Source organism: Mycena indigotica, assembly GCF_014461135.1.
Source record: "Mycena indigotica strain 171206Taipei chromosome Unknown Mind.scaff0002, whole genome shotgun sequence".
Classification (NCBI taxonomy): domain Eukaryota; kingdom Fungi; phylum Basidiomycota; class Agaricomycetes; order Agaricales; family Mycenaceae; genus Mycena; species Mycena indigotica.
The window spans coordinates 5839907-5864758 of NW_023503001.1; the positions used below are offsets into that span (position 1 = coordinate 5839907).

The 24852-nt window shown below is 51.6% G+C and overlaps 9 protein-coding genes across 9 annotated transcripts; 5 read left to right on the forward strand and 4 right to left on the reverse strand.

Moving 5' to 3' along the window:
• Nucleotides 1–1035: 1035 nt before the first annotated feature.
• MIND_00284400 (FAD-binding-3 domain-containing protein) lies at nucleotides 1036–2612 on the reverse strand (the record flags this gene model as incomplete). The annotated part of the gene is made up of 7 exons (XM_037359710.1): nucleotides 1036–1175; nucleotides 1231–1620; nucleotides 1667–1916; nucleotides 1965–2162; nucleotides 2207–2290; nucleotides 2339–2464; nucleotides 2508–2612. 7 exons carry the CDS (start codon nucleotides 2610–2612, stop codon nucleotides 1036–1038), a joined length of 1293 nt encoding a protein of 430 aa, XP_037224805.1.
• A 668-nt stretch (nucleotides 2613–3280) lies between these two features.
• On the reverse strand, nucleotides 3281–6658 carry MIND_00284500 (Amine oxidase catalytic domain-containing protein; the record flags this gene model as incomplete). The annotated part of the gene is made up of 17 exons (XM_037359711.1): nucleotides 6234–6658; nucleotides 6088–6187; nucleotides 5918–6039; nucleotides 5477–5872; nucleotides 5134–5432; nucleotides 4854–5089; nucleotides 4611–4797; nucleotides 4536–4560; nucleotides 4252–4490; nucleotides 4161–4204; nucleotides 3982–4111; nucleotides 3908–3935; nucleotides 3782–3858; nucleotides 3701–3731; nucleotides 3494–3653; nucleotides 3371–3446; nucleotides 3281–3321 (listed from the first exon to the last, which is right to left on the reverse strand). Exons 1-17 carry the CDS (start codon nucleotides 6578–6580, stop codon nucleotides 3281–3283), a joined length of 2538 nt encoding a protein of 845 aa, XP_037224806.1. The 5' UTR covers nucleotides 6581–6658.
• A 167-nt stretch (nucleotides 6659–6825) lies between these two features.
• On the forward strand, nucleotides 6826–7824 carry MIND_00284600 (F-box domain-containing protein; the record flags this gene model as incomplete). The annotated part of the gene is made up of 1 exon (XM_037359712.1): nucleotides 6826–7824. Exon 1 carries the CDS (start codon nucleotides 6838–6840, stop codon nucleotides 7822–7824), a length of 987 nt encoding a protein of 328 aa, XP_037224807.1. The 5' UTR covers nucleotides 6826–6837.
• A 768-nt stretch (nucleotides 7825–8592) lies between these two features.
• On the forward strand, nucleotides 8593–11641 carry MIND_00284700 (uncharacterized protein; the record flags this gene model as incomplete). The annotated part of the gene is made up of 15 exons (XM_037359713.1): nucleotides 8593–8788; nucleotides 8832–8872; nucleotides 8919–9110; nucleotides 9163–9496; nucleotides 9550–9603; nucleotides 9653–9706; nucleotides 9751–10014; nucleotides 10060–10563; nucleotides 10615–10822; nucleotides 10878–10889; nucleotides 10940–11041; nucleotides 11089–11287; nucleotides 11334–11380; nucleotides 11431–11559; nucleotides 11611–11641. The coding sequence occupies exons 1-15, from the start codon at nucleotides 8683–8685 to the stop codon at nucleotides 11639–11641; spliced, it is 2277 nt and encodes a 758-aa protein (XP_037224808.1). The 5' UTR covers nucleotides 8593–8682.
• A 151-nt stretch (nucleotides 11642–11792) lies between these two features.
• On the forward strand, nucleotides 11793–13339 carry MIND_00284800 (DUF2415 domain-containing protein; the record flags this gene model as incomplete). Its single annotated transcript, XM_037359714.1, has 3 exons — nucleotides 11793–11941; nucleotides 11986–12449; nucleotides 12495–13339. The coding sequence occupies 3 exons, from the start codon at nucleotides 11793–11795 to the stop codon at nucleotides 13337–13339; spliced, it is 1458 nt and encodes a 485-aa protein (XP_037224809.1).
• Nucleotides 13340–14951: 1612 nt separating this feature from the next.
• On the forward strand, nucleotides 14952–18876 carry MIND_00284900 (uncharacterized protein; the record flags this gene model as incomplete). The annotated part of the gene is made up of 19 exons (XM_037359715.1): nucleotides 14952–15057; nucleotides 15108–15142; nucleotides 15195–15386; nucleotides 15438–15783; nucleotides 15837–15857; nucleotides 15908–16255; nucleotides 16304–16813; nucleotides 16868–17069; nucleotides 17117–17188; nucleotides 17240–17284; nucleotides 17332–17382; nucleotides 17434–17460; nucleotides 17511–18019; nucleotides 18070–18250; nucleotides 18297–18317; nucleotides 18369–18525; nucleotides 18576–18607; nucleotides 18653–18793; nucleotides 18846–18876. The coding sequence occupies 19 exons, from the start codon at nucleotides 14952–14954 to the stop codon at nucleotides 18874–18876; spliced, it is 3027 nt and encodes a 1008-aa protein (XP_037224810.1).
• A 456-nt stretch (nucleotides 18877–19332) lies between these two features.
• On the reverse strand, nucleotides 19333–19922 carry MIND_00285000 (Zn(2)-C6 fungal-type domain-containing protein; the record flags this gene model as incomplete). The annotated part of the gene is made up of 2 exons (XM_037359716.1): nucleotides 19333–19809; nucleotides 19863–19922. The coding sequence occupies 2 exons, from the start codon at nucleotides 19920–19922 to the stop codon at nucleotides 19333–19335; spliced, it is 537 nt and encodes a 178-aa protein (XP_037224811.1).
• Nucleotides 19923–22239: 2317 nt separating this feature from the next.
• On the reverse strand, nucleotides 22240–23362 carry MIND_00285100 (Proline racemase; the record flags this gene model as incomplete). The annotated part of the gene is made up of 4 exons (XM_037359717.1): nucleotides 22240–22280; nucleotides 22334–22461; nucleotides 22513–22637; nucleotides 22688–23362. 4 exons carry the CDS (start codon nucleotides 23360–23362, stop codon nucleotides 22240–22242), a joined length of 969 nt encoding a protein of 322 aa, XP_037224812.1.
• A 146-nt stretch (nucleotides 23363–23508) lies between these two features.
• MIND_00285200 (Ubiquinone biosynthesis protein COQ4, mitochondrial) lies at nucleotides 23509–24544 on the forward strand (the record flags this gene model as incomplete). The annotated part of the gene is made up of 3 exons (XM_037359718.1): nucleotides 23509–23785; nucleotides 23836–24062; nucleotides 24110–24544. The coding sequence occupies exons 1-3, from the start codon at nucleotides 23572–23574 to the stop codon at nucleotides 24542–24544; spliced, it is 876 nt and encodes a 291-aa protein (XP_037224813.1). The 5' UTR covers nucleotides 23509–23571.
• Nucleotides 24545–24852: the final 308 nt, after the last annotated feature.

Sequence of the window (24852 nt, forward strand, 5' to 3'; positions counted from 1 at the left end):
TCAGACGTTGCCTGACTTGTTCCAGCTAATCGCGAGCTGATGCTCGTGATGGACAATGTCGGGCTGCAAAGGTGAGTTGGGCCTTGATTATTCTCGCCATCTTGCTCATTCGTCGGGTTATTCAATTCGGGCGTTGTTGCCGCGGTCTTCAAGTCGTGGTCGGCCAGAGACATTGGTGGCATGGACGACCGAGGTAAGTCGGGGGTTTACTTGTGACCAAGCGCATCCAACGCGTTGTCCTTGCGCTCACTTTCCCAGTCTGCGCCGACAAAGAAGGATTTCCGGCCCGTTGTGGTTGTTGTTGCGGCATGTAGATTTGTCGTCATTGTTCACGTAGACCTTGAAGCCAGTGGTTGGGAGGCAGCGCGCGCGCGGCCGTTTGACTTGGCGTCTACTAGTAGTTTTGGCAGTTGGGGACTTTGCGCAGAGGGAGAGGAGAGTCATTCGCCGAGATCGTTGTCATGGTTGGTGAGCTGCCATATGTCGCTTTCTTGATGCCCTGTGCTGAGCAGTCGTTGCCGGAGAAAGAAAGCAAGCTGCTGTCGCTCGTCGTTGGAACGCATTGTTGTAAGTGGTGGTCAAGGTTGGAGATCGACGCGTGATCGATCGGCGATTGGCGGACCGTGTCACGCACGTGCACGCTGAAAACTTTGCGCATTCCTTCAAGCGGGAGTCGCGTTCTGGTATATATTTCAACTTCTATTGCTTCAATAGCTAACTATTTTGGCAGCGCAACCAACTCTACTGTAGTCCGTGAGCTCGTTTTGCTGTCTGTGACTCTGTTGGTTGGCACTGACTGTGGTTTTGGGAGCAGTGCTATGGGTCGCGCGACGACTGGCTCACAAAACGGCTTATGACTGCATGCACTGGCAGCTAGGTACCTCTGTTTCGTCTCTGTTAAGGCAGAGCTAATGCTCCACACAGTCTTTGTCTCGCTTTCAGCTTCTCGCAAGAGTCGCTGGAAGCTTGGTGACAAGTGGCCAAACTAGTCTTGCGTGGTGACGCTGACATACCTTGCGCGAGAAAAGGACGTGTTTACGAGAGAGTTGCCTTGGTTGGAGGGCTTTTGTTGAAGTGGAGGGATGCGAGAAGAGATTCAAGTTGGAATGGCCGTTTGCGAGCACTAGGAACTGGACCCGGGTAAGCTCTTTTTGCGCGTTGTTCGTCCCATGATGCTAATAAAACAGTTGTTTGTCGATCTAATCAACTTGATTCTGTGCGCGTGCTTACTTTTCGTGAACTTGACGCGGTACTCCGGGTCTGCCTGGGCAACGGACTGCACATTGACAAACTCGCCGCGTTCTTTGCGCAGGTCTTGGAATGCGGCGAGTCGGGCGGGTACTTGGTCTGGAGTTGTGCCCGCGGGGAAGAGAACCCGCAGACAACCAGCTTCTTCAAGCGCCAACCCCGCCCCTTGTCCCAGCAGCGGTAGCGTCGCGTGAGCTGCATCGCCAATGATGGCAGCCCGTCCCTTGATCCAAGTGGGGAGGAGCGGCAAGGCGCGAAGCTCCCATCGAAGAACGGGAGTCGCAAGAGGAAGGTCGAATAGATGGCGGAATTTCTCGTGGAACGTCGGGTATCTTGCCCAAATCTCTTCCTTGGTTGCAGGTTGCGCGATAGCTAAGTTTATCAGCGAAGTAAAAATAATAGATGAAAAAAACCTCACGTCTTTTGGTATCCCGCCCCTCGTGGCTATCGAACGCAACAAAGTTGATCAGCGTGCTGCCACGAACGCCGTAGACGATGTGCTCGGCGAGCTGAGAGCCTTCTTGTCGGATGGTATTCATATTCTTAAGAACCCAGTCGAATTCCGGGTGATCATTGATGTTGGATGCATCGAACATGCAGCGGTAACACGCCCATCCAGTCGGTTCTGCTTGGACCTCTTTCCCCAAGACGCTTGTCCGGACGATGGACTGGCGCAATTGTGAGAAGACGATGACTTAGTAAACACACCCACTCACATGGATACCATCGGCCCCGATGACAAGATCTGAGGTCACCGTTTCACCGTTGGCAAGGGTGATAGTTGCAGCCTCTGGGTCACAACTGACGACTTTGTTACCGAAGTGCAATTTTGCAGGCGGCCCATCGGCAGCATCTTTCTCGGTAGCAAGTCGAAGAAGCTCGGCATGAAGGTCGCCGCGATGACATGAGAAATTCTGCCCGAGCGTCGATCACTAGAAAACGACAACAAACACCATACCTCGAGGCCTTCTTTTCTAAGGGAATCCCAGTTGCGCGTTGGGAATTTCTTGAACTTTGCTGTTTCGGCATTATGGATTGTCATCTACTGAGGTTATTGTGTGGCTCGAGAGTGACTGGAAGGGCAACTGACCCCATCGAAAATCCCGCCTTTCAGATTTTCCCGTTTGTAGCCCAGAGATTTGAGGACACGGACGGCATTGCTTTGCATTCCAACTCCGGCGCCGATTTCCGTTTTGACTTCGAAGCTTTCGTATACCTTGTTTGCGTGAGTAAGGACTCAGGAATTGAATAACGCTCACGTTGATAACATGTCCACACTTTCTCAGCGCGGCTGCGACCGCCAGTCCACCAATACCAGCGCCAACGACGGTTACGTTCAAAGGTCTTGCTCCTGTGCCTGTCATAGAAAAGAAGAGCTAGTTGGCCAGGTTGCCAGATGTTGGCGCGTCTTTATACGAGAATTCGAAGACGCGAGTCGGATCTGTGTCGTGAGAGAGACCAAGGATGAGTAGGAGTTCATTTGATAATATTTTCCTTTCTTCCCCAGATTACTGCTAAGGGCCAAATTATGCACGCAAAACTTCCTGTGAACAACGCTGCCCAATTTCATTGAACCAGCGCGCTCTCTGGTCCAGATTTTGCGCTGGCGCTTGCTATATCTGAAAGGGTAGTGGCCGCCGCGCCGGCGGCGACGCGCACTGGTCAACTTCTTGGGCGTCAACTTTTTTTTCCATCGGGACAAAGCAGGGTCTGGGTCTTGACTGAATTTTCGGCAGAGCATTCGTAGCCACACCGGCGGCATCGCACCAGTTGTGTCAGCGTCGCTCTTCTGCCGGAATCGACCAGGAATCGATGGAGGGTGGGGCAAAGCATGGTAACTAATAGATGGTCGCGGTCCGGTTGAGCGGTGGGTCACGTGCGTTACCCAGAAATGGCAGTTTTTTTATGAGAGTCCGACCCGCAACGGAACAGCCGGACTGATCGCATTGGTATCAAGAGTTCAGTGCGCCAAGGCTGAGGCTTAAGCAGATTCAAATTCTCTGATTACAAAATGCTACGAACAACTACAAGCTTACAAGTCTGAGGCTGCGAAAATGGCATGGTAGCCCTCCGCTAGACAGGGAATGAATTAGCTATTTCTTTTGAGAGGGGTGGTCCTCACCCTGTTGACGCATCTGATGCACTCTTGCCGCTGTCCCCGGCGTCCCGTCGTCTTCAAACGTGAAAAGGCCAGGGTACTTTGACCGAATTAGCATGGCGGCAAGTCCGATTCGGAGTTACCCACCTCAAACTTCTTCACCGGTGGTGGGATACAATACGCGCTCTCCACACCGTTCTCGTCCGCGGTCCAGTCGAAACCCGGCTCGGGGACGCCAACGACGATAGCATTCATACTCTCCATAGCCGGGTCGAAGTCGTTGAAGTTGAACGGCGTAAGAAGCACACTGGAGACGAAATTAAGCTTGCGTGATGGAGGAAACGGTCTCCTTACGATGATGTAGCGACATTGGTAAGCGTCATAGCTGCTAAAATGTTATTTTCTTTCGGATGATCCATGCTGTTTGACACTCACGCGAGTCCTCCGCGCGAGGGATGTGGTGCATGCCAAGATTGACCCAAGCCGTGATGTCCTCTTGCTCTATTGATTCACTAGTGGCCTAAGTCAGATATTAGGACGACGAAGTATAGACAGACAAACCCATCGAAGAACGAGTAATAGTTCACAGCTGATGAACGAGTCAAATGAGTAATAGGAGGTCGCACAGTACCCACGGGGATCGCCGGGGAGATTGAGGTTCCACATTGACGAAGAATACAGCTCAGTCTCCTTCCTCTTCGAGACGCCAACGTGGTGTTTAGCAAAGTTCATGTTCTTCTCTGTGCGTTTGCTGTTCAGGTTTGTCTATCGATATCGCTTAGCTTCAGACCGGAAATCAAGCTGGAGGATTTACGAGATGGATTGGAGACATTCCAGGGTGGATTGCGTAGCCACGCGCTAGAAAAGTTCAGCACCATGATCCGTTATCTTGTCGAACAACACACGATTTCCCCACTTGTTGGATTCTTCCTGGTTTAAGATAACGTATAGGCCCTCGAGGTTCTTGGGGTAGTCTAGTAATGCTTCGTCTTCGGTTTTAACAATCTTTCGGACGAGTCTCTGTTGGCTGACATCCTGACCCCAGTCATCATTGAACCACGGTTGTTGAACAACCTCATTTTCCAGCGAAATCTTCATCAGTGAGTTACGGGTCCCGGCAATGTCAAAGTCTAGTTTATAGTTTCTATATTGGTTCAGCAGAGACAAAAACATGGCAAAATGAACAGACATGACGTGATCGTGCAAGGATCCCACTGCAAAAGGTGCGCATGAGTAAAACGGTCATAGAGTGGCTGGGACTGACTATATGTGTCTCGGATCTTGGTCCCATATGGGTGCTCTGCGTCGTCCCACCAAGCCCCTTGCAGATAACCACTAGCAGAGATCCGGACCTCGATTGTTCCATCCAGTTGGAAAGTGTAGTCGAAGAGGTAGTCGTAGTTTCCGACGGTGCTAATAGTGCGAACAACGAGCTCGTATCCTTTGATTGCCTACACAGACGGACAGTCAGCATGGAACCAAGACGGCATCGAGACTAAAGACTAACACCCATCTCTTGCTTCAGATACCCAGTATGCCTACTCAGTGGTTTGCCCGAGTCTCGTTCAAAGACGCAGATGGCATCTCGTCGAAGGAGAGTTCCCGACTCGGTATGTGTGATGCCGGGGAGAAGATGTCCTTCGTGCGGGCAATCATATCCAGCGATGATTGAACGTGTTGAGGTTCCCATACCAAAACCACCATCGAGAAAAACGGTACTGCCTTGATGGGGGTCGCTTCCAGCTGTAGACTATGAGAAACCAAGACGGCGGGAAAGCAAAACTGACAATATACCGCCAAGGCTTCTTGGGGGGAAATCTCATACAAAATTCTCTCTCCGCGGAACCGCACATCCCAGAGACTGAGCCCCATGTCACGGGCAAAGCTAAGATAAAACGCCCAACCCATCCAACTAACCCAGTGGTTTGCTTCATCGACGCGAAATCGTGGGCCATTGAATGAGACTTGACGAGGACCTGCCCGCTCGTCGAGATCTCTGGGAGTACCTCTTCTACCACGGGCGGCCCAGCCTTCTTCTTCAGCGGTGGGAATTTCGGGTCGCTTTGAACGTTTGAGTGTGCCATTGCTGAAAGTGTTGAGACAAGCCTGGCGAAATTGACCAAAACATACTTGTACGCCTCTAGGAACTCCGCGACACTCGAAAAGACTTGACGATTGTAGACCATCGAGATGAGGTACCAGTCTTTAGGGTCTTGTGAAGTAAAGTCGACATAAAAGTACATGTCGAGGGAAAAAAGATATGACCCAGGGACATTCTTCTTCACCTGCAACCACATACGACGAAAAGAGCCATCGTATGAGAAAGGCGTTGTTCCGGCGAACACAAGACTCTCTTGGCTAACATTCGTAAAGTCAAAGCGATAACCACCAATAACGCCTCCAAGAAGGTCGATAGTCGCATTACGAAGAGGAGCCATAAAGTCAAGAGCGAATTTCTCAGTCAACGAGGCATTCTGGGCCCCAAGACGTGCGGTGAACGGAACTTCTGGCCGAGTGTAGATATGTCTATAGAGTATTCAGTCCCGTCCCGCCAATATAAATTGAACGAACGTCAGAGGTCTTAATGATATTCCGGCGGCGCTGAGAGTAAGTGATGAGATGGTGTCTGGGAGTGGCCCGAGAAGGTACTGCTTGATGGAAGGCGGAGATACAGCACCAAGAGTCATTACAATCTAGGTCCTTTGTTAGAATACCGAAGTTAGGCAGCACAGCACACAGACCTTCGCGAACCGTTGTGGTACAGTCCCGTTGTTGTCGAAATACGACAGGACGTCTGCCTTGTTGGGGGGGAAGTTCTCAATGAGAATGAGAGAGTTGTCCCTTGGGAATAGATTGGTTTTCGGTGCGAGCTTTGTAAATGACTCACAGGTCGGTAGCAGCGGGCCCGCTGACAAAGTTGAATCTGTTGCCCTCCTCGTCTCTATACTCAGCGAGCCATTCTCTGATGGCGACGACCTCGTGAATGTTAAAATTCTTCCAGACATTCCGATGAGGTGCATGACCAGGTAGCGGCGCGGTGTCGGCGCAGGCGCCAGGGAGAGTTGCGTGAAGCCCCGCAGTGAGTGGATGGAAAGACGTTTCGGTGGCGGGAGAGAAGATGAAGAGCAGAACTGCAGCGACAACGACGACGGCTCCAAATGCAAGGCGCCGTCGCGACCGCGACTGTCTATCTTGGGTTGAATAAGCCAATTGAAGGTCCAACTTGGTCGACATGGTGGTTCGGGAGGACCTCCGTATCGTGGAAGTATAAGGCTTTATCTTGTTTGCTATCAAGGGGCGTGGCTTGTCCGAAGTATTTGATAAGAGAGTTGGAGAATGATTGCCCCGGCCAAAAGGCTGGACGAAAAGGCAGTGAATGGACCTTCAGTGCTAGCTCCAGTTGGCATAATGGTGGTGGTGGGCGAGGTTTGGTCCAAAATCGCGGATGTGACTGGATGTTACGGTCACTTACGTCATCAGCAAATTTGCTCATGTCGGTTATCGTTCCTAACGAGATAACTGACACTCTGAGGCAGAATATACCCTCTATACCTCGGAGTCCATGTCCCGAACTCATCCATAACAACTCTGCTCCCTCGGAAGCCCAGACATCAACAATCCACCAAATTATCCAAACGACAGAAAGCCAAATCTTGTCGTTGGAGGACTACATTACGCGTCTTGAAGCAACCTTGGAACATTCTCGGGCGCGACGCGAAGAGCTCCTCATCTTCACGGATTTGCACCGTGGCGTCGTGTCCACATTTCGACGAATACCCAACGAAGTGCTCTGCGAAATATTCGAGCAGGTTCTCTCTCAAAGCGCTGGAGCGCCAATTTATCACCTCAGTGCGGTATGCCGTCACTGGCGGAACACTATTACTGGCGCCTCTTTGTTCTGGAAACGCATCGTACTTGACGGCCAATCGACTTTCCAGAAAAACATAGCCAACACATTTGAGCGACTATTCTCACAAATGCAACGATTCCCCCTGGCTCCGCTTCATGTCGTTATCGACCTTGAATACCGGGGATTCGACCCTGCCATGCTCCCCCTTCTCGACCTCCTCCTTGTTGATTCCACTCGATGGGAGGATGCCGACCTTGTGGTTGACACTGAACAGCTTGCACATATTGCCCAATCACGAGCGTCTTTCCCCAACCTCACCTCCCTCACCTTCAAAAGTTTAAAACATCTTCCTCAAAACGCCAGTCGATTCTTTGGATCTCTCACGGCGTTAACACAGTTGAAGCTTTCGACGCCTTACCCCATTTCCAGTGCTCTTGGAATACCTTGGGCCCAATTACAAGCCTGCACGCTTGGGAAACTGTCGGTGAAAGACCTGGCTCATATCATTCCCCGCCTCCCAGCGCACTCATCTGTGTCGCTTCGAGATGGCTTTTTCCTTGCGAGGGCCATTGCCAGGACTTGCATCATGCTCCATATCAGCACTTTCATTCGACCTCTGCGAGACTGATTTCATTCATCAGATCTTGAAAATTTTTACAAGCCCGTTACTCACTAAGCTGGCTATTCGTGAGGCTTGGGATGGTAGTGTCGAGCTACCAGACTTGCGCATTATACAGCAACACCTCTTGCGGTCTCAATGTGCTCTCAAATACCTTTCACTCATCGTGTCTAATGATGTTGGCGCCGAGAAACTTGTTGAGCTCTTCGAAAGCAACCCAGTGCGGGGCATCAGCGATCTCGAATGCCTCTTCCGAGTCACGGTGGCAGACTTGGGGCGAGATAAAGACCCAATATTTCCATTACTCGCCGAACATCCAACGCTTCTCCCCGCGTTGCGGACTATGGCAGTCCGTGGACGGTGGGATCTCTATAAGGATGTTGTACTGCAGCTATATGAAGCTCGGAAAGACACATGGCGCCAACTGTGGGTGGAACTGCCTGGCTCTCATGTGTCGCGCGATTTGGTGGCAGAGATACGGACTCGTGGGTTGGATGTGATTTTAAGCCAGAGGTTTAGGACTATTTGGTGATAGCTACAGTGCTTCGTATTATGTTTCGAGGATACGCCGATCAATCGTCACGTGATGCGGCACGGCTGCAAACGGCGCCGAATGGACAGCCAATTCAACCAGAACCATTCAACACCCACCTAATCGTTTCAACCAGGGCTATTTTCGTCTCTGACGACTCCGCAACCGCTGATTAGTACCAATGCTCCACCCGAATATAAACAAGATAGAGTCTCCCGCCCATTCATTTTTCTTCTCCCTCCGTCTTTTTCCTTCTTACCGGCAGGTCCATTCTTTTTGTTGGACCCCACAACGCCCTGGTCGGCATTTCGTTCCAATTACACACGAATTTTATTATGTTGTCTCCCGTTCTGGTTTCTCTCATCCCTCTGCTTGCCGCTACGAATGTTCTCGCGAAGAACGACTGGAGTGTGCCTTGTATTACCGGCTCGTGTTCTTATGGTGCGTCTCAGTACTTCCATATGAACCGCTTCTTATGACTTAGATCTTGACCCGAACGGCTCTTCTTCTGGTTCACTCAAGATTGTAAGGATTGATTTTTCTTCGTGGATGCCTCTCAACATCTCTACAGTGGGGAGGCGTAAATGCCATCACGGACGTTACTCAAGCCGCCGACTGGGAGATTCTCGACTGTGATTCCAACTCGGCTGCGCAAGATATTCGCCTCGTATGCAAGAACGACCCCAACGAAACCGACTCGAAATGTGGGCACTTGTACCAAAACATCGGTGCCGTGAACAAGATCGTCCGTCTCCCTGAAAGCGTGCGTGGTTCTCTATTCTAAACTCCTAGTTACTGAAACGCGCGGAGGGCAGTGCGGGCCTATGGCATTTGCCCGGATTGCCAACGCATGGGTTCCGGACGACCAATCTATTCCTGAATCAATACAAAAACGCATTATCCGCCGTAGCAACACCCCGCCGGTTGTGAAGGCACTTCGTATCGACACCAACTTCGATGCTGTTGATTGGAACAAAATCGGTGCAGTCAATCTTGCCATTCAGGGAGTGAATGTTCCGGGAATGGATATGTCAAACTTCAATACCGGCTCGCAAGCGCGGAGGTTCAATTCACGAAGGTCGGTCAAGTCTGGGCAAGTTGAGTTTACGGAGGCAGTCGCACGAGGATTTTTCAACGACCCGCTTGGCAGTATGTCGTTTCATCAAGCTCTCTCTCAATTCTGTGCTCAGACCGGTGACTAGCAATCAAGAACGGCGTAAACAATGCAGCTAATGATGTCAAGAGCGTTGCGAAAGGTATGCGACTGAATCCCCCAAACGCACAAAATGACGAGGTATCTTATAGCCGGTGAAGCTAAAGCCACCAGTGCAGCAACCTCTGCTGCTACCAAAGCTGCTGGTGCGTGTTTCCTTCACCCATATTCGGCTTTTAATCAGGATTAGCCAAGGCGGAAGATGCGGGCAAAAAGGCTGGAACGGTTGCGAAAGATGCAGCAACTAAAGCCAAAGACGCTGCAACAAAGGCTGCAACTAAAGCTAAAGATGCCGCGACAAAGGCTGCAACAAAGGCCAAAGATGCCGCGACCAAAGCTGCAACACAAGCTAAAGGTGTCGCAACAAAGGCTGCGTCCAAGGCCAAAGATGTCGCGACAAATGCTGCTTCCAAAGCTAAAGGTGCTGCGACCAAAGTCGAATCTGCTGCCAAATGTGTGTTCTCACTCTTCTTGTGAAGTGAGACTTACACTTATCCAGCTGTTGCGACAACACCCTTTTCTGCGAGCAAGTCAATCGATGCCCCTCCACTCAAATTCGACAAAAACGTCAATTTGGTCAACTCCGCGATCCAATGCTTCGGCAAATCGCTTTCGCTCAATGTCAACATGGACGCTAATGCCGATGTGAAGACTGTTCTGACCGTCACCGCTAGTGGCACCCTCACGAAGATTGCGTCGTTCAATGTCGTCGCTGTCATGAACGGAAAACTTGGGGGAACGATTGATATGACGGCGGACATCAGTGGCACCATAGACTCTGGTCTCATTCCTGTCTTTGAGATTGGCATCCCCGGGCTCGTTTTCCCCAAGATTCTCGAGATCGGTCCCACCTTCAAAGTCAATGCAGAGGTCAGCGGAACTATGGATGTCACCATGGACATGAACGTCGGTGTTGCCCTCGACCTGAACAACACAAGGATCGTGTTCCCGCCAAACAAGAAGGCTGCCCCACAAAGTAATATGTTCTCTCTCGGCGATGCTCGTGAGTTTACTCGTATATGCTGTGCTCTATTTGTTTTGATTATATCCCAAGCTTTGACTCTCAATGCTGCTCCGGACGTTCAAGCAACCGGCACCTTGACTGCACTGCTTAGTCCTCAACTTGACCTAGGCATCTCCGCATTCGGGGGTAAAGCAGAGGCGCAAGTTTTCCTTGCTGTCGACACTACCGCCGACTTGACGATGGCTCTTGACGGCTCAACAGCTGTACAGAAGGACAAGAATGGGGGCGCAGCTACCGAGTGCGTTATTCTCTGTTATAGCCCCGCCACAAGCTCACCGGTTACATTATCATAGAACAACTGATGGGTGCGTTTCCTATTTCCGCGACCTTTCAAAAAGATTGATGTTGATTCCAGAACTGAGGAAGCCGATGAGGAGACAGCTGACGCAGAGGAAGATGAGACTACTGAGGCTGATGAGGCGGTTGACGAGACAGACGAAACTGCTGAGGACCCGGAGTTGGTGCCTTCTTTCTTGTTCATTGTCCCACGTCTGATATTTTCAGTGCCGAAGCTCCAGCGGCGGAGGCGAGAAGCCTCGCCGGTCGCGCATCGACGACCACCGTTACTCCCCCCTCGATTGGTGGTTGTGTGAATGTTACAGCGAACGTCAATGTCAATGTTGGCGCTGATGGTTCTTTCTTCGGGCTCTTCAACCAACTCGCCAGTGTTCCCTTGTTCAACAAGGACTTCAAGATTTTCGATGTGCGTCTGGCTTCGAGTTCACGTTCTTTGATCTTAAATGGCGCAGAAATGCTTTGGCGACCAAGCAACGGCGACTGCCCCGGCTGATGCTACGTACGTAACCTTTTGTGGACTGTTCTTTGGGACACTGAAGATCCTTCCAGCGCTGCTCGACGCGATATTACTTCTCCCTTCGATAAGCGTACGTCGCTTGAGCGGCGCGTTAACCTGAGCTGTCCCATTGGCTCGCTTGGCAAATCAAGCATCACTAAGGGTACCATCCAGAGTAAACTGTGCGTCTCATGCTCTAACCTGGCTGCTCAAGACTGATGACCCTTTTCCAGCATCTCCTCCGTATCCAAGCTGCTCATATAAAGTCACCTAAGTAACCCATTGGATGGCCGATTGTGTATTACTACTACTTTATTCCCCGTACACTTGGTATGAAGTGGACCGAGGTACAGTTTGTAACGAGTTGGAGCAATAAGGAGAAAGCTTGAGTCTCCAGGACTAAAACACGTCACCGATGTTATGCCGGGATCCGGTCCGAGATGAACCTGTGACAAAACGCCAATCACCTTCGTCGTCACTGACGACGATGGCGAAAGACCCGCCTCTGCTGAGCTCACCAGCCCCATCTTCAACTATTCAAACAGACGTTACAATTAGCCATGTGTGCGTTACCGCAACTTTGGCCTCTTTCTACTCACTTCTTACAGACAACTACGTGACTTGATTGTTTGTCCTCGCGAGCAGGGCGTAGTCAACTATGTCCAAGACAAGTCCATAAAAGAAGTCAATGTGCGCAAACCGTCCGAGCCCCCACGTACTCTTGTAGAGCTCGCCTTTGTCCCCAATACCCTTTCTTCCCTGTCGATCCCTGACACCAACCAAACTTTACTTGCGGCGGGTGGACAAGATGCCGAAGTTCATTTATCATTGCTCAGGGACTCCAACAACCGCGTTGACTGGCAATTCAGCACACACCTGGACGGCTCTATAAACAACTCCATCTTGCTCACGTCCTTGAGCCTGACCGATTCCCCCGAGAGCAGCATCGAGCCACGCATGGCAGTCAGCAACAACGACCGCTGTGTCATGTTTTTCGATGTCCCTATTCGCGCGCGGCCTGCAGGCATCGCTCAAGTTGGTTCAGTTCACATGAACGTGCCAATTAACCATTGTGGGTGCAACAAAGCAGGTGCAACAGGTCACTGAATCTTTGCAGCCTCTATATCACCAGATGGGAGGACATTGCTTTCTGTTGGAGACTCCTCCAAAATATACCTCCATCGTCTCACCGGCGGTGGCTATGTTACGGCGACTTCAATCGCCACGCTCACTTTACCTCCGACTCCGCCAAATCCCAATGCTTCTCCTGCACTCGTCGCGTCCTTCTCGACCGCATTCTCCGCCGATGGCAGCAAATATGCTGTTGCCTCCCAAGAAGGTTTTGTGGCCATCTGGGATGTGAGGAGCACCCGTCCCCTCAAAGTGTTCCACACTGATAAGAGTCGCGGCGGCAATGCCAGCATGGCATGGGACCCACAAGACTGGAGCAACTGGAAGAGCCGAGGGCCTGGCTGGAGCACGAGAGCTGTCAAATTCGGCGGACGGCCAGAACGCGAGTTGATGATGTTTACTGAACACACATCGCTGGTCCATGTCGTCGATGCGCGGACTTTTGAGCGAGAGGAGATTATCGAGATGCCGCGGTTCGAGCCGATTACGAGGCCGATGTCTCCGGCCTCTGCAGTAGCAGCCCGATTCGCCAGTACGCTGGAAGAAACGTTCAGAGTTGCGATCGCCAGCGAGACAGACGGCGACGAGGATGTGCTTGTCATTCCGCCTTTGGGGGACCATGCTGTTGAGCAGGAGGTCCGGCGAGTGCTGCAGCAACACGGCATGCGGTCAAGGTCAAGGTCAGGCAGCGAGCTGGAAGCTGACCTCGCCGGAGCGTGTTTTGACCCGTCTGGCGCGAATATCTATGTCGCCAGCGACATGGGCATTGCTGAGTGGCAAGTCAGAGGGGCCGACAAGAGGTGGTGGAGTGGGGGAGCCTGGCAACGCTAGCTTTGGGTAACTTATCTTTTGTTGTTGTACTGCTACTAAGGACCAGTGTACTACCATACTATACCGTCTTGTATCGATATTTGTTGCTTTGAATTGTTGTTTTGAATCCTATCGCGACTAGAAAATAGGCTCTCAGTGGTAACAAGTTGGAGATGCCCAAGGCTCGCAGCGCTTGGTGAGAAGCAAACTCGGATGGATGTGACTACGTGTGACATGACGCGACTAACTACTGCGTGCAGTGCTGGCTCAGCAGCTGCAAAGTTCACTGACAAGATCAGCAAGGGTCTGGAGACACGGATCGCGCGATCGTCTAACAGAGGATTCTCGCCCCGGGCCCGCTCTTGTGCTCAATCACTCTGTGTCATGATTTGAAGAACAGCTTCCGCTGTTGGTAGCCTCTGGTCCTTGTGCTTGTCAATGTCGCTGGAGACTTTGTTTCGTCATTTGTCTGCCTGAGATGTGAACGCGCCGATGGTAAGTACTCGGGAGCGGTTTGGTCTTGGTGAGCGCTATAAAGCGTACCATTCGATCGAAACTTGACTCTGGAGATGCAACCAGGATGGACCGTTATAGTGGTCGGACTGAGCTGACACTCAACCTTGAGTCAATCTGCCTTGGAGGCCGACGGCGCCCGAGCTTGTCCTAAACGTACCAGTTGAAGAAGCAAATACTTCCGAGTAGAATCGATTACTCGAGACTGGGCAGTAAGTATTCAAGGTTCAAGTTATTGCGCTAACAATTTCCAGTTGAGCCAGCCCGCGAATACTAGTATGCCAATGTGAGAGTCGAGTCATTGTTTTCGGAAAAGAGTGAATCACACTGGTCCACATCATTTAAAGACATCGTAATGGAGGCGCAAGACGACGAGGCTCAGGCAAGATTCCGATGGTTGAGTGTGAGCAGGTAGGCCTACATCTCCGACAACTTGCGGGTCGCACTGCACAGAGCCTGAGATAATAACTTCTCGTTTTGTCAGATTACCGGATCAGATCTATCAGATGCCAACGAATTATCGGTCGATCGTCACGCGACGTCGTGGTCACGTCTTCCCTCCCAACAAACGACAGTGGCGATCCTGCGGTCCGCAACGCGGCACGCGCTGAGTTTGCTTGCCGAATCCCTCGATACCGTTACTCCTTTCCTCCGATCCCTTCCGTTTGACTTGGCATCAGTACTAAACGTGGCGGTGAAGGTCAGTGAAGCCGTCCACACATCCCAACATCTTCACTTCCCTTCCAGTCTCTCTGCTCATTTAGGCCCATATCGCTCGGCCTCAGAATGAATCCGATACTTATGAGCTATCCATGCAGCACATTAGGGTGCTGCAGTCCGATCTTGGACCTGGCCTGACAGTAGCGCAAGCCTCAAACATAGGCGACTGAATAAGCGGTGATCCAGCCTCACAACGGTTGATTTCGCCAAGCCCTTGATATATAAATCGAGGCGCCCCCACCCTGGCCCATTTTCTTCTTCTTCTTCTTCCCCCCTCCCCTTCATTTCCTTCGTTCGCGCTTGTGCGCCTTTTTTCGCCTTTTTCGAACGAACGAACGAACGAACGAACGCCCCGGTCGGCATTCATTCTTGAAGAAGAGAAAAAATCAAATTCACGACCATGCTGTCTACGGCTCTGGTTTCCTTAATCCCCTTGCTTGTGGCGTCTAGCGTCCAAGCTAAGAACGACTGGTCGGTCCCTTGTATCTCTGGGACTTGCTCTTATGGTGCGTGTGTTGCTTTCGTAACTTGGACGACAGGGGCTTATATCGTCCAGATCTTCCCGGCCAGGCATCCGGTACCTTGAAAGTTGTGCGTAATGATCACAAGTTAATTATAAGTTGTTTGTCTCAGACTATGACAGTGGGGAGGCATCGATGCTCTCACGGATATCACTCAGGCGGCTGACTGGGAGATCCTCGACTGCGACCCCAAAGCCGGTGCCCAGAACATCCGTCTCGTTTGCAAGAATGACCCAGAAGAGACAACATCCAAGTGTGGTCATTTGTACCAGAATATTGGTGCCGTCAACAAGCTTGTGCGACTTCCCGAAAGCGTCCGTCCTTTATTCTAGCACAGCCTCACGTTTCGTTGATGAGCTCAACAGTGTGGTCCTATGGCTTTTGCTCGTATCGCCAAGGCATGGGTTCCTGAGGATCAGTCGATTCCCGAGTCCATCCAGAAACGACTTGTCCGTCGCAGCGGCAACCCACCAATTGTCAAGGCCCTTCGCATCGACACCAACTTCGAAGAAGTACAATGGAGCAAAACTGGCATGGTCAACTTCGCTATTCAGGGTGCTAACGTTCCCGGTATCGACATGTCTTCGTTCAAGACTGGCTCGCAAGCGCGCAGGTCCACCGAACGCGCCTTCAAGCCTACACACGCTCCCTTCGCCCGTGGCCACCATCACCGTGAGATTGCACGAGGATTCTTCGACAACCCAATTGGCGGTATGTACTTTTTGAAGGAAGCACAGTTCGAGTTAAGCTAACGGAACGATTAGCTATCAAGGATGCAGCTGGAGGTTTGACCCATTATATGCTGTTTGATGGTTTCATTTGACACTTCTTTTAGCCATCGGAGACGCTGCTAAGAATGCTGCTGAGGAGGCTAAGAAGACCGCGGAAAGAATTGCTGACGAGACCAAGAAGGCTGCTGAAAAAGCTGCCGAGGAGACAAAGAAAGCTGCCGAAAAAGCTGCTGAGGAGGCCAAGAAGGTTGCGGAAGATGCTAAGAGGGTTGCGGAAGAGCAGGCCAAGAAGGTTGCCGAAGAGGCTAAGAAGGCTGCCGAAGACGCAAAGAAAGCTGCCGAGGCCGTGAAAGACGGAGCCACGAAGGCTGGTGATGCCGCTAAAACCGTCGCCACTCAGGTCGTCGGAGAGATCAAAGACGCGGCCGGTGTTGTGATCGACGCTGCCAAAGGTTTGTGCTTTCCGCGCATTTTATATCATTTTATTGACCAGTAGCTAGCTGTCGCGAACCAGACCATCACTCTCGACAAAGGCTTCGATCTCCCCGCGCTCACATTCAGCAAGCAAGTCAACCTGCTCAACTCCAACCTCCAATGCTTCGGCCAGTCGCTTGCGATCAACGTCAACTTGGACGCCAACGCAAACATGCAAGCCAAGCTCTCCGTTGTCGCAGAAGGAACCGTTATCCCTCCTGGCATCAAGCAATTCAGCGTTATCGCAGTCATGAAGGGTGGCCTTGGCGCAACTGTCGATATGACTGCGGATATTTCGGGTACCTTGGCCAGCCCTCTCATCTCCCTCTTCACCGTCGGTGTCCCTGGACTCGTTTTCCCCGGTTTCTTGGAAATCGGTCCCACCTTCACCGTTGATGCCCAACTCAGCGGTGTCGTTGACCTCACCATGGACATGCAAGTTGGTATGGCTGTCGACTTGAACGATGTCGTCATTGCTTTCCCTCCCGACGCAAAGAGGGCTCCCCAGGAAAACCAGCTCTCTCTTGGTGATGCTCGTGCGTATTTTTTCCTCGTATTCCCATCCGCGATATGCTTATTTGTCTTCATAGCTTTGAGCCTGAGCGCCACTCCCAACATTCAAGCGACGGGAACTATCACCGCCCTTGTCAGACCCGCTCTTAACCTCGGTATCTCCGCTCTCGGTGGTAAAGGCCAGGCAGAAGTCTTCTTGGCGCTCGATGCCACTGCCGACCTGACTCTCGACCTTGCCGCTTCTGCCGCCATCCAGAAAGACAAGAACGGCGGTGCTGCGTATGTCATCTTGGTGTCCGATTTTCTTTAGCTGACGTCGTTTGTAGTCCTCCTTCCATTGACGGTACTGGTATCAACAATGCCGCCGCCCCTGCTGGCGATGCTGCCGTAGAGGGAGAGTACGTGTTTGGTCCTTGCCTTCTGCTGTTGATACTCATAATTTGGCTTAGGGTCACCGAAGGGGAGACCGTCGAGGGAGAAGCGACTGAGGAGGAGTGAGTTCTCTTTCTTGGTCCAATTTCGGCGTGCTGAGACTTTTTAGGGTCACTGAAGGCGAGACTGTCGCTGGGGAGGAAGAAGTTACTGAAGAAGGGTATGTTTCCTTCACATTCTCCTCTTCATGATGTTGATTGGACGAAAACAGCACTGCCGAGGAGACCGTTGACGAAACGTTCGTGATTTGCTTGATATAACTGACGGGCAAGCTGACGAGTCTCAAAGTGGTGCCGAGGGTGTCGAGGGTGAGGCAACTGAAGCCGAAGTTCCCGACCCCGCTGCTATCAACAATGCGGCCGCTCCTAAAGCTGCTGATGCCCCCAAAGCGGATGCCCCCAAAGCGGACGCCCCCAAGGCTGATGCTGCGAAGGCCGCTGCCCCGGCACCATCTGCTGCCGCTCCGGCTGCCGGTAATTCAATTGCCGAGCTGATCGCCGCCCAAGAGAAGAAGAAGACCGTCACAGCCGACTGTGCCTCTGACGCCGACTGCCAACAAGGGTGCTGTGGCTTCACCACCGGCAAATGTGCTGGCCCAGCTGTTGCCCAAAGTAACGGCGCGGGAGGATGTGGTCGGGGAACTGCTGCGCCCAATTGCAACGTCGCGACTCTTCTTGGGTTCGGTGGAGGATGCATTGCCGGCTTCAAGAACACTGATACCAACGACCGCACTGTCCAGGCTGCTACCGCCTTCTCTGCCAAGATCAACAACATTCCTTTCACTCCCACTCTGGCTGGTATGTCTCGAGCCATTCTTTGTGCTTTATATTGAGGCTTCTCTTTCCAGCTGCACCCGCTCCGCCAGCTCCTGCGGCCCCGGCCCCTGCTGATGCTGCCGCGGCTGAAGGAACTGAGGAGGAGGAAGTCACTGAGGAGGAAGTTACCGAGGAGGAAGTTGCCGAGGGAGAAGTTACTGAGGAAGAAGTCACCGAGGACCAGGCTGCTCTTGAAGCCCGACAAGACCCAGCGTTAGTGCTTTCTCTCCGTCTCATTCATCTTCTAACTCTCTCCAAGACCTCCCGCTGACAATGCTGCGTAAGTGGTTTCATTCTCCAAGTAAACCCCGATTCTGACAAGTTCTAACAGTGCCCCTGCTGGCGACGCTCCGGCCGCCACCTTCGGCGGTTGTGTGAACATCGCGGCCAACCTCGACGTCAATGTTGGTGCTGACGGCTCCTTCTTCGGCCTCTTCAACAAGGTCATCAGCAAGTCGCTGTTCACCAAGAACTTCCAGCTCTTCCGCGTGAGTTGCATACTCCCGATTAACGATATCTTGCTTGACTTTTTAAACAGAAATGTTTCGGTGACCAAGCCGGCCAGGAGAAGTGAGTGGAGAACCATTTCTAGACTTGTCCTAACAGTTTCGGTAGTGCCGCACCACCGCCAGCCCGCCGCTCAATCAACATGTCGACGCTTGAGCGCCGCATCGACTTTGCCTGCCCCATCGGTGGCCTCCCCACCGGCATCCGCTCCAAGTCCGGCGTCACCAAGGGCACAGTCAAGGGCAAAGAGTATGTCCATCGTCTCAGTCCTGTAATGCTTTTGCTTATATGGTGTTTTCAGGGTCAAGTCAACGTCCAAGACAAACATCTAAGTCAGGGAATAGGACATCGTGTATTCTAGCTAATTATCATTATTTTTCTTTCTTCCTGCCCGAGCGGAGAACATTGTTGGGTTCCGAAAGGTATTAACTGGATATTCCCCCCTGCTCATTTCTGGTAATTAATGTAAGGAGATTCAAGACAATTGCCACTAGCAGCTATGTAGGGTTTAGAAGTTGTGAACCATGGGACTTGAGGCATTAGTGAATGTGGGGAAGGAATATTAATCATGGTTGTCAAATTTACTTGGTCTTCTGCGGAAATTCGACACAAACCAAGGCTTCAACTTGTTGAATGATGATTTGATTATAAGTTGTTACTGTAAGCTAAGTCTAGCAGCTCAAGTCCAGAAACTCTCCTTGTCTTCTACGCCGCGCAATTCTCCGGGGGTCTATCTCAAGTTTGCCAATAAGTAGTCCATTCGGCATTGACATTCGTGGCCGCTTTGCTTAATATCGATACTGGCCTCCGCTGGTGGGATAATAACCGCCTCCATAAGGCCCCTCATCTTCCCGCTCACTCGAGTTGAGATGGGCGTTTGAATAAGCCCTCAAATAGTAGTCGGGTGGCCCATCCGAGCCGGTGAGAGACAGATCGGGATACTGCCCCGCGGCATATCGTGGGTGACTGGCCTCAGGCGGCGGTCCCGTCTGCGGAAGACTTGGCGCTTGGACGGGAACGGGGAGGATTGGCCGGAAGCGGGAGCGGTCGACACCTGTGGTAGGGACGTAAGGCGACGTTGGCGCTGAGGCGGGCAATTGCGGAGAGACTGGGGTCGCTGGACTGTGAGTCGGTTGGTAGTTGTACGGCGTCGCTGGGGCGGAAGACGACGATGTTGGGTCTGGAATAGCCATATACTGGCAGTACAGTCCTTTTTTGAGGCAGCGAGCGCAGGGCGCCGATTGCTCTTGTGACGAGGGGACGCACTATATGTCATTCTGCCCTCAGTCGATGAGCGCAACCGGGAGCGACCTCTTACCTTGATCTTGTTTTGCCGACAAGTGAGACAAACCAATCTTGTTGCAGGTGTTGTCGACATGCTCGTAGACGGTCGAGTGCTCGGGAGTGTTCTACAGCCCAAGGAAGAGTCTCTGCCTTTTAAATCAGCCTACGAGAGCCCATTGCCTTGTTCTCGGCTTGTATCTAGCACCCAGCTAGCAGTCATGAAACCAAATTACACCGTCAGTCGGAGATTCAAAGTGCTACATGGCACAGATGGCAAGCGACGGTTCCGATTCCGTGAAGAGGGCAGCAAAAGGTCTACTTGGGAGCAAACCTATGCGCGTCGAGCTAAGATTTCGACACAGGCGTAAGAAGCAATGGCCTCATGACTGTCGACTGTATTCTGTCGGTGGCGGCTTTGTTTGCGATGATTTACGCACTGTGTGTGATTGGAGGTTCAAGCCGGCGACTGACGTTACTCGTTGTAGACAAGCAAATCACGGTTTCCGAGTCAAAGATCCAACTTGAGAGCGTTAAAGGTGCTTAACGAGAGATTTGAATGTCCTGGTAGACGCGGAAAGCGGCCTCATCTACGGGCGAAAGATCGATTCATGTCAATCAATGATTATCGTTTGAGCTTTGGCTGATGATTACTTATTGGCTGATAGTGAGTCGCCAGTGGCAGTCGACGAAAGATCCACCGGTGTTTTCAAATTGGATCCCACTGCTTTTGATAGAAAATCCGAAGGAGATGGCTCAATGTAGTAGTTTATTCTGGGACTGACATGTCTCGCCTTTCAGATCAAGCAAAAGACGGCGCAGTTTCTGTTCACTTGCTCGTCAGACTCGAAAGTCCAGGAAAATATATAGAGGAATACCGTTGAGTGTGACACTAGTCTATGTTTGAGTGCAAGACACTGACGCTTGCAGTCAGCTTACAGGTTATTGATATTCAGCAAAAGCGGGGAGAACTGCTTGCAAGTTGCAGATTCAGAATGAAGGTTTACTAGGGTGACATCCACAGTCACAACTCACACATGGTGCCACGTGAGTTTGCAGATTTGTCATAGTCTGTCAAGTCTATCTTCGCTGCTCAGGCCTAGGGAAGGCATTATTACCGTGTAACAACAACAACAACTTAGTAGCCTGCTACATCATAGAGCATCGCCGACGACTCGGATTCACCGTTGGCCAGATGAAAGAGTGCCAGTGACGCATAAGTAGTTTCGAGTGTGCAGATAACTGTCAATGATGATATGAACGGACCTAATTTAACTACTACGAGCGAAGATAGCAACATGGTGGAGTGGGTCGGGCGGACGGAGGTGGTGGCTCGGGGTAACGTATCGATGTATCACGTGCTACCACATCAATCCTACTACAGGTGCCCCCTTCTGAAATGGCGACGTCCTCGTCGCCTGCTGAACTCCAGTGCCCACAGAAACCCAACTATAAACCACTATACTGCTAAATCTGCTAAAATCTGCTGAGTTGGATGTGTGGGATGTCGAAACGGCAAGTGTGATGAATGTCGACCCAGAATGGCGCCATGTCGATGATCGATGGATGGTGGTCTCGAAAGCCCTTGTGAAGACTGTGATGGTGTCCCGAAAGGTGTTTGGATGTGCGGGAAGTAGATGGGGATGATGGTAGATAGACTGCGATGGCACTGCTACTCTGCTGGACTTGTACTTGGTGACACCTGGCAACAGTCGATGGCCAGATCGCTAGGGTAGGCGGATGGGAGACATGGGTATGGCCACCCATGGACCGAACGTGCAGAGCGGCGCACGAAGAACACTCTCGTCACCACATGGAGTGGGTCGGGCGGACGGAGGTGGTGGCTCGGGGTAACGTATCGATGTATCACGTGCTACCACATCAATCCTACTACAATGGTCAGCTCTAGTCCTAGGAACAGCTCACAGGCTACGACCGATACGACGTCGATCTGCTAAGTAGGGAGTCACTCAAGCTGACAGTTCCTCGAGTCACGGTGGTTCAGGTTTATATCTAAGTTAGCTAACGAGGACCTAAACAGAAATCGTCGGTCAATGTTGACTATATGTTGTAGACTACGCCATGGTGCAATTCGCGGCGAGCTGTCCATCTGCGCAAAAGCCAACATCGAGCGAAATGGGCCCGGGCTTTGTGTCTGGAATAGTAGGGAAAAGACTAAATATATAGTGGCACCACCAAACAGAACTCTTCAGTAAACTAGGCATGCATGTTCCCAATGCCAATGGTCTGTTTAGGATTGACCATATTTGTCAAGGTGTCCCTGTGAGAGAGAGCTACAATTATTGATCGAAAAGTTATGTAGAGATACAACTGGGTATGGTTCTATGTAGGTATATCGGTATGCGGAAGAATATGGATGATTCCAGGACACAAGCAGTTAAGCAGTCAACGGCTTAGTGGGAGGTAAATTTTGACAAAACCCGCTTGAATGTTTCTGGCAACGGACTTCAGGACTTGGTCATTGACTTGAGCAGGGGGACGACGAACCACGGACGGGGCTGGGCCGCGAAGTGAACATGTCTTGCACCATGAGTGCTTGGGGGCAGGTGCAGAGGTGGTCGGTAAGCTCGTAGCGTTTAGTAAAAAACGCCCCACAAGGCTCGCACTTCCAGCTTCTAGAAAAAGAATAAGTAATGGGGGCAAACAACCCGAGACGCAGAACAGACTTTTCATAGACGTTACGCATGTGCTGGTGAAAGACTAAAGCCTTGCTATTCTGAGCAAAATCGGAACGGCTGCAGCTGGCGTCCTCCCGCAGGCCAGTGCCACGCTCCCCGAAAGATTCCTTGCGCTAACGGCAAATGTGAGCGGCGGAGTTTCGATAAGAAGACAGTAACATACCACGGTGGCAAGCTGTTTGAGACTTTGTGAGCAGAAACGAGCACGAACAGCAAAGTTTAGTGGTGCAAACGATGGCTCTCGGGCAAAGGTTTCTTCCACTTCCTCTAGCATATCATATGAGTTGGTGTCGCTGCCAGCCTGCAGGGTGAGAGCCGAATCCAAACCGATCGGAAGACCAGCACGATAGCGGTTGGCAATGGATTGAGCTGGTGTGGGCCCTGAATTGGCTTCGCTTGGTTGCTGCGACGAGGGAAATGCCACCAGGGCATTTGCAGCCCAGAAGCTCGCATCATCGACCGACATGACCGAGTTGTCCATCGACAATACTGAGTCGTCTCCATCCTCTTGGCTTAAGGTGTCGAGCTGAATCTCTGCTTGGATTCGGGCAAAGTCCTCTGCATTCGGCAAGTACATGGCATAGCGCTTGACATGAGCCGGTACGTCCTCGTCAGGAAGTCCCAAAACCATCCCCTCTGTCGCACGAAAGGTGATGGCAGGCATTGGTGGGTAGGAGGCAAGAGATGGGCGAGGGTAGTGGTGAGGGAGGAAGACCAGCAGCTGGAACAGCTGTGACAGGACGTAGAGTCCTGGAGCGTATTTTATACGAGTGCATGGGCTACGCTTTGAATTTGCGCCGGACAAAGCAACGCGCGGAACGGTCACGAGCGCTGACATCAACGACCACGATAACGCTGCATTGTTCGCCCATTGGAGGCTTGGTTAGACGGTTGCGTGGGAAATATCGTCCTTTGACGATATCGCAGTGGTGGGCAAATGCAGAACCTGAAAATGTGACCGTTGATTATGTAACCCTCAGTCACAGCTCTCGACTTTATCTTTCCCGGACTCCGACAACTTCCGTTCCTACCGGCACTTTTCGCGTCATGAACCTGTTTCGGACGCGTATTCCATGTACCCCCATTACGAGAACAGCTCGGACAAGTATTTTAACAACATCCGGCGGCGCTCTGAATCATCGACGGTCAGCAAGTAGCAAAGCTGCGCTGTATCCTGGCCACATTCCTTTGAATTGGTTTGAAAATGGGGTCATGGCGGTTGGTTCCGCTTTCATGGCTCTAGCTGATCCTCGCAGAGGGGGTAAGTGCCACATCTTACCAGCCGACTGTTGGTCTGATGAGGCGAGAGAGACATGGTCGCTGCCCTGGGCGAAACTACTGCAGGCCCTTCACTGCCTCGCCTCAGAGATATCATGCTTGCTAGCCCTGAAGGCCGTCAAATTCTAAAGGACCGCCCCAGAATCAACTCGACCACTGTCAATATGGACCAGCTCGCTCAAATGCCAGAAGGTACATTCGGACGAGCATATACCACTTGGTTGGAGCGATGTGGCGTGACTCCGGATACTCGGGAGCCCGTTAGTGCTCTGTATTTTACTACAAAGCCAGCTTATATTCCCTCTAGGTGCATTATATCGACGATCCAGAGCTCGCTTACGTGATGCAGCGCTATCGCGAATGTCACGACTTCTACCACTGCATCGTCAATCTTCCGGTCAGCGTCGACGCCGAAATCGCAGTGAAGTATTTCGAATTTGTCAACCTTGGTCTCCCACTTGCCGCTCTGTCTGCATTATTCGGTCCTTTGCGCCTCAACTCCACGCAACTACAACGTCTAGTGAGCGAGCACATCCCTTGGGCATTGCGTTGTGGGGGTACGGCGCAAAGCCTGATCACGGTCTACTGGGAGAAGCGCTGGGAACAAAACATTGACGAGATGAAGAAGGAGTTGGGCTTGTGGGACGCTCCCCCCGTGAAATGGAGGAAGCCGCTCAAGGAAGCCAAGGCCGCTGCTGAAAAACGTCAGCAACAGAAAACCCATGTGGGGCCGGTAACATAAAGAAGCTTTGTTAATGACATGTTCATTTCCACTTCATTTCGGTCCCAAGAGTGCTTAATGTCATGCGAAATGAACTCCCCGCCTGGTGATTGCGGGGAGGCTGTCTACCAACATTAAAATGCAGCTCACGCTCGCAATATCCAAGCAAACATCCTAGTCATTTGTGGATGCACAAGACCCAGTAGTCTGGTAAGTGGACCTGAAGTCATAGTATTCTTCCAGATCATGTCAGAATGAACTTCCCAGCGTAAAGAAAGGGAAGTTATGAGGGATCGCGTATCCTTGTGGGGGAGCTCGCGCGATCGGAG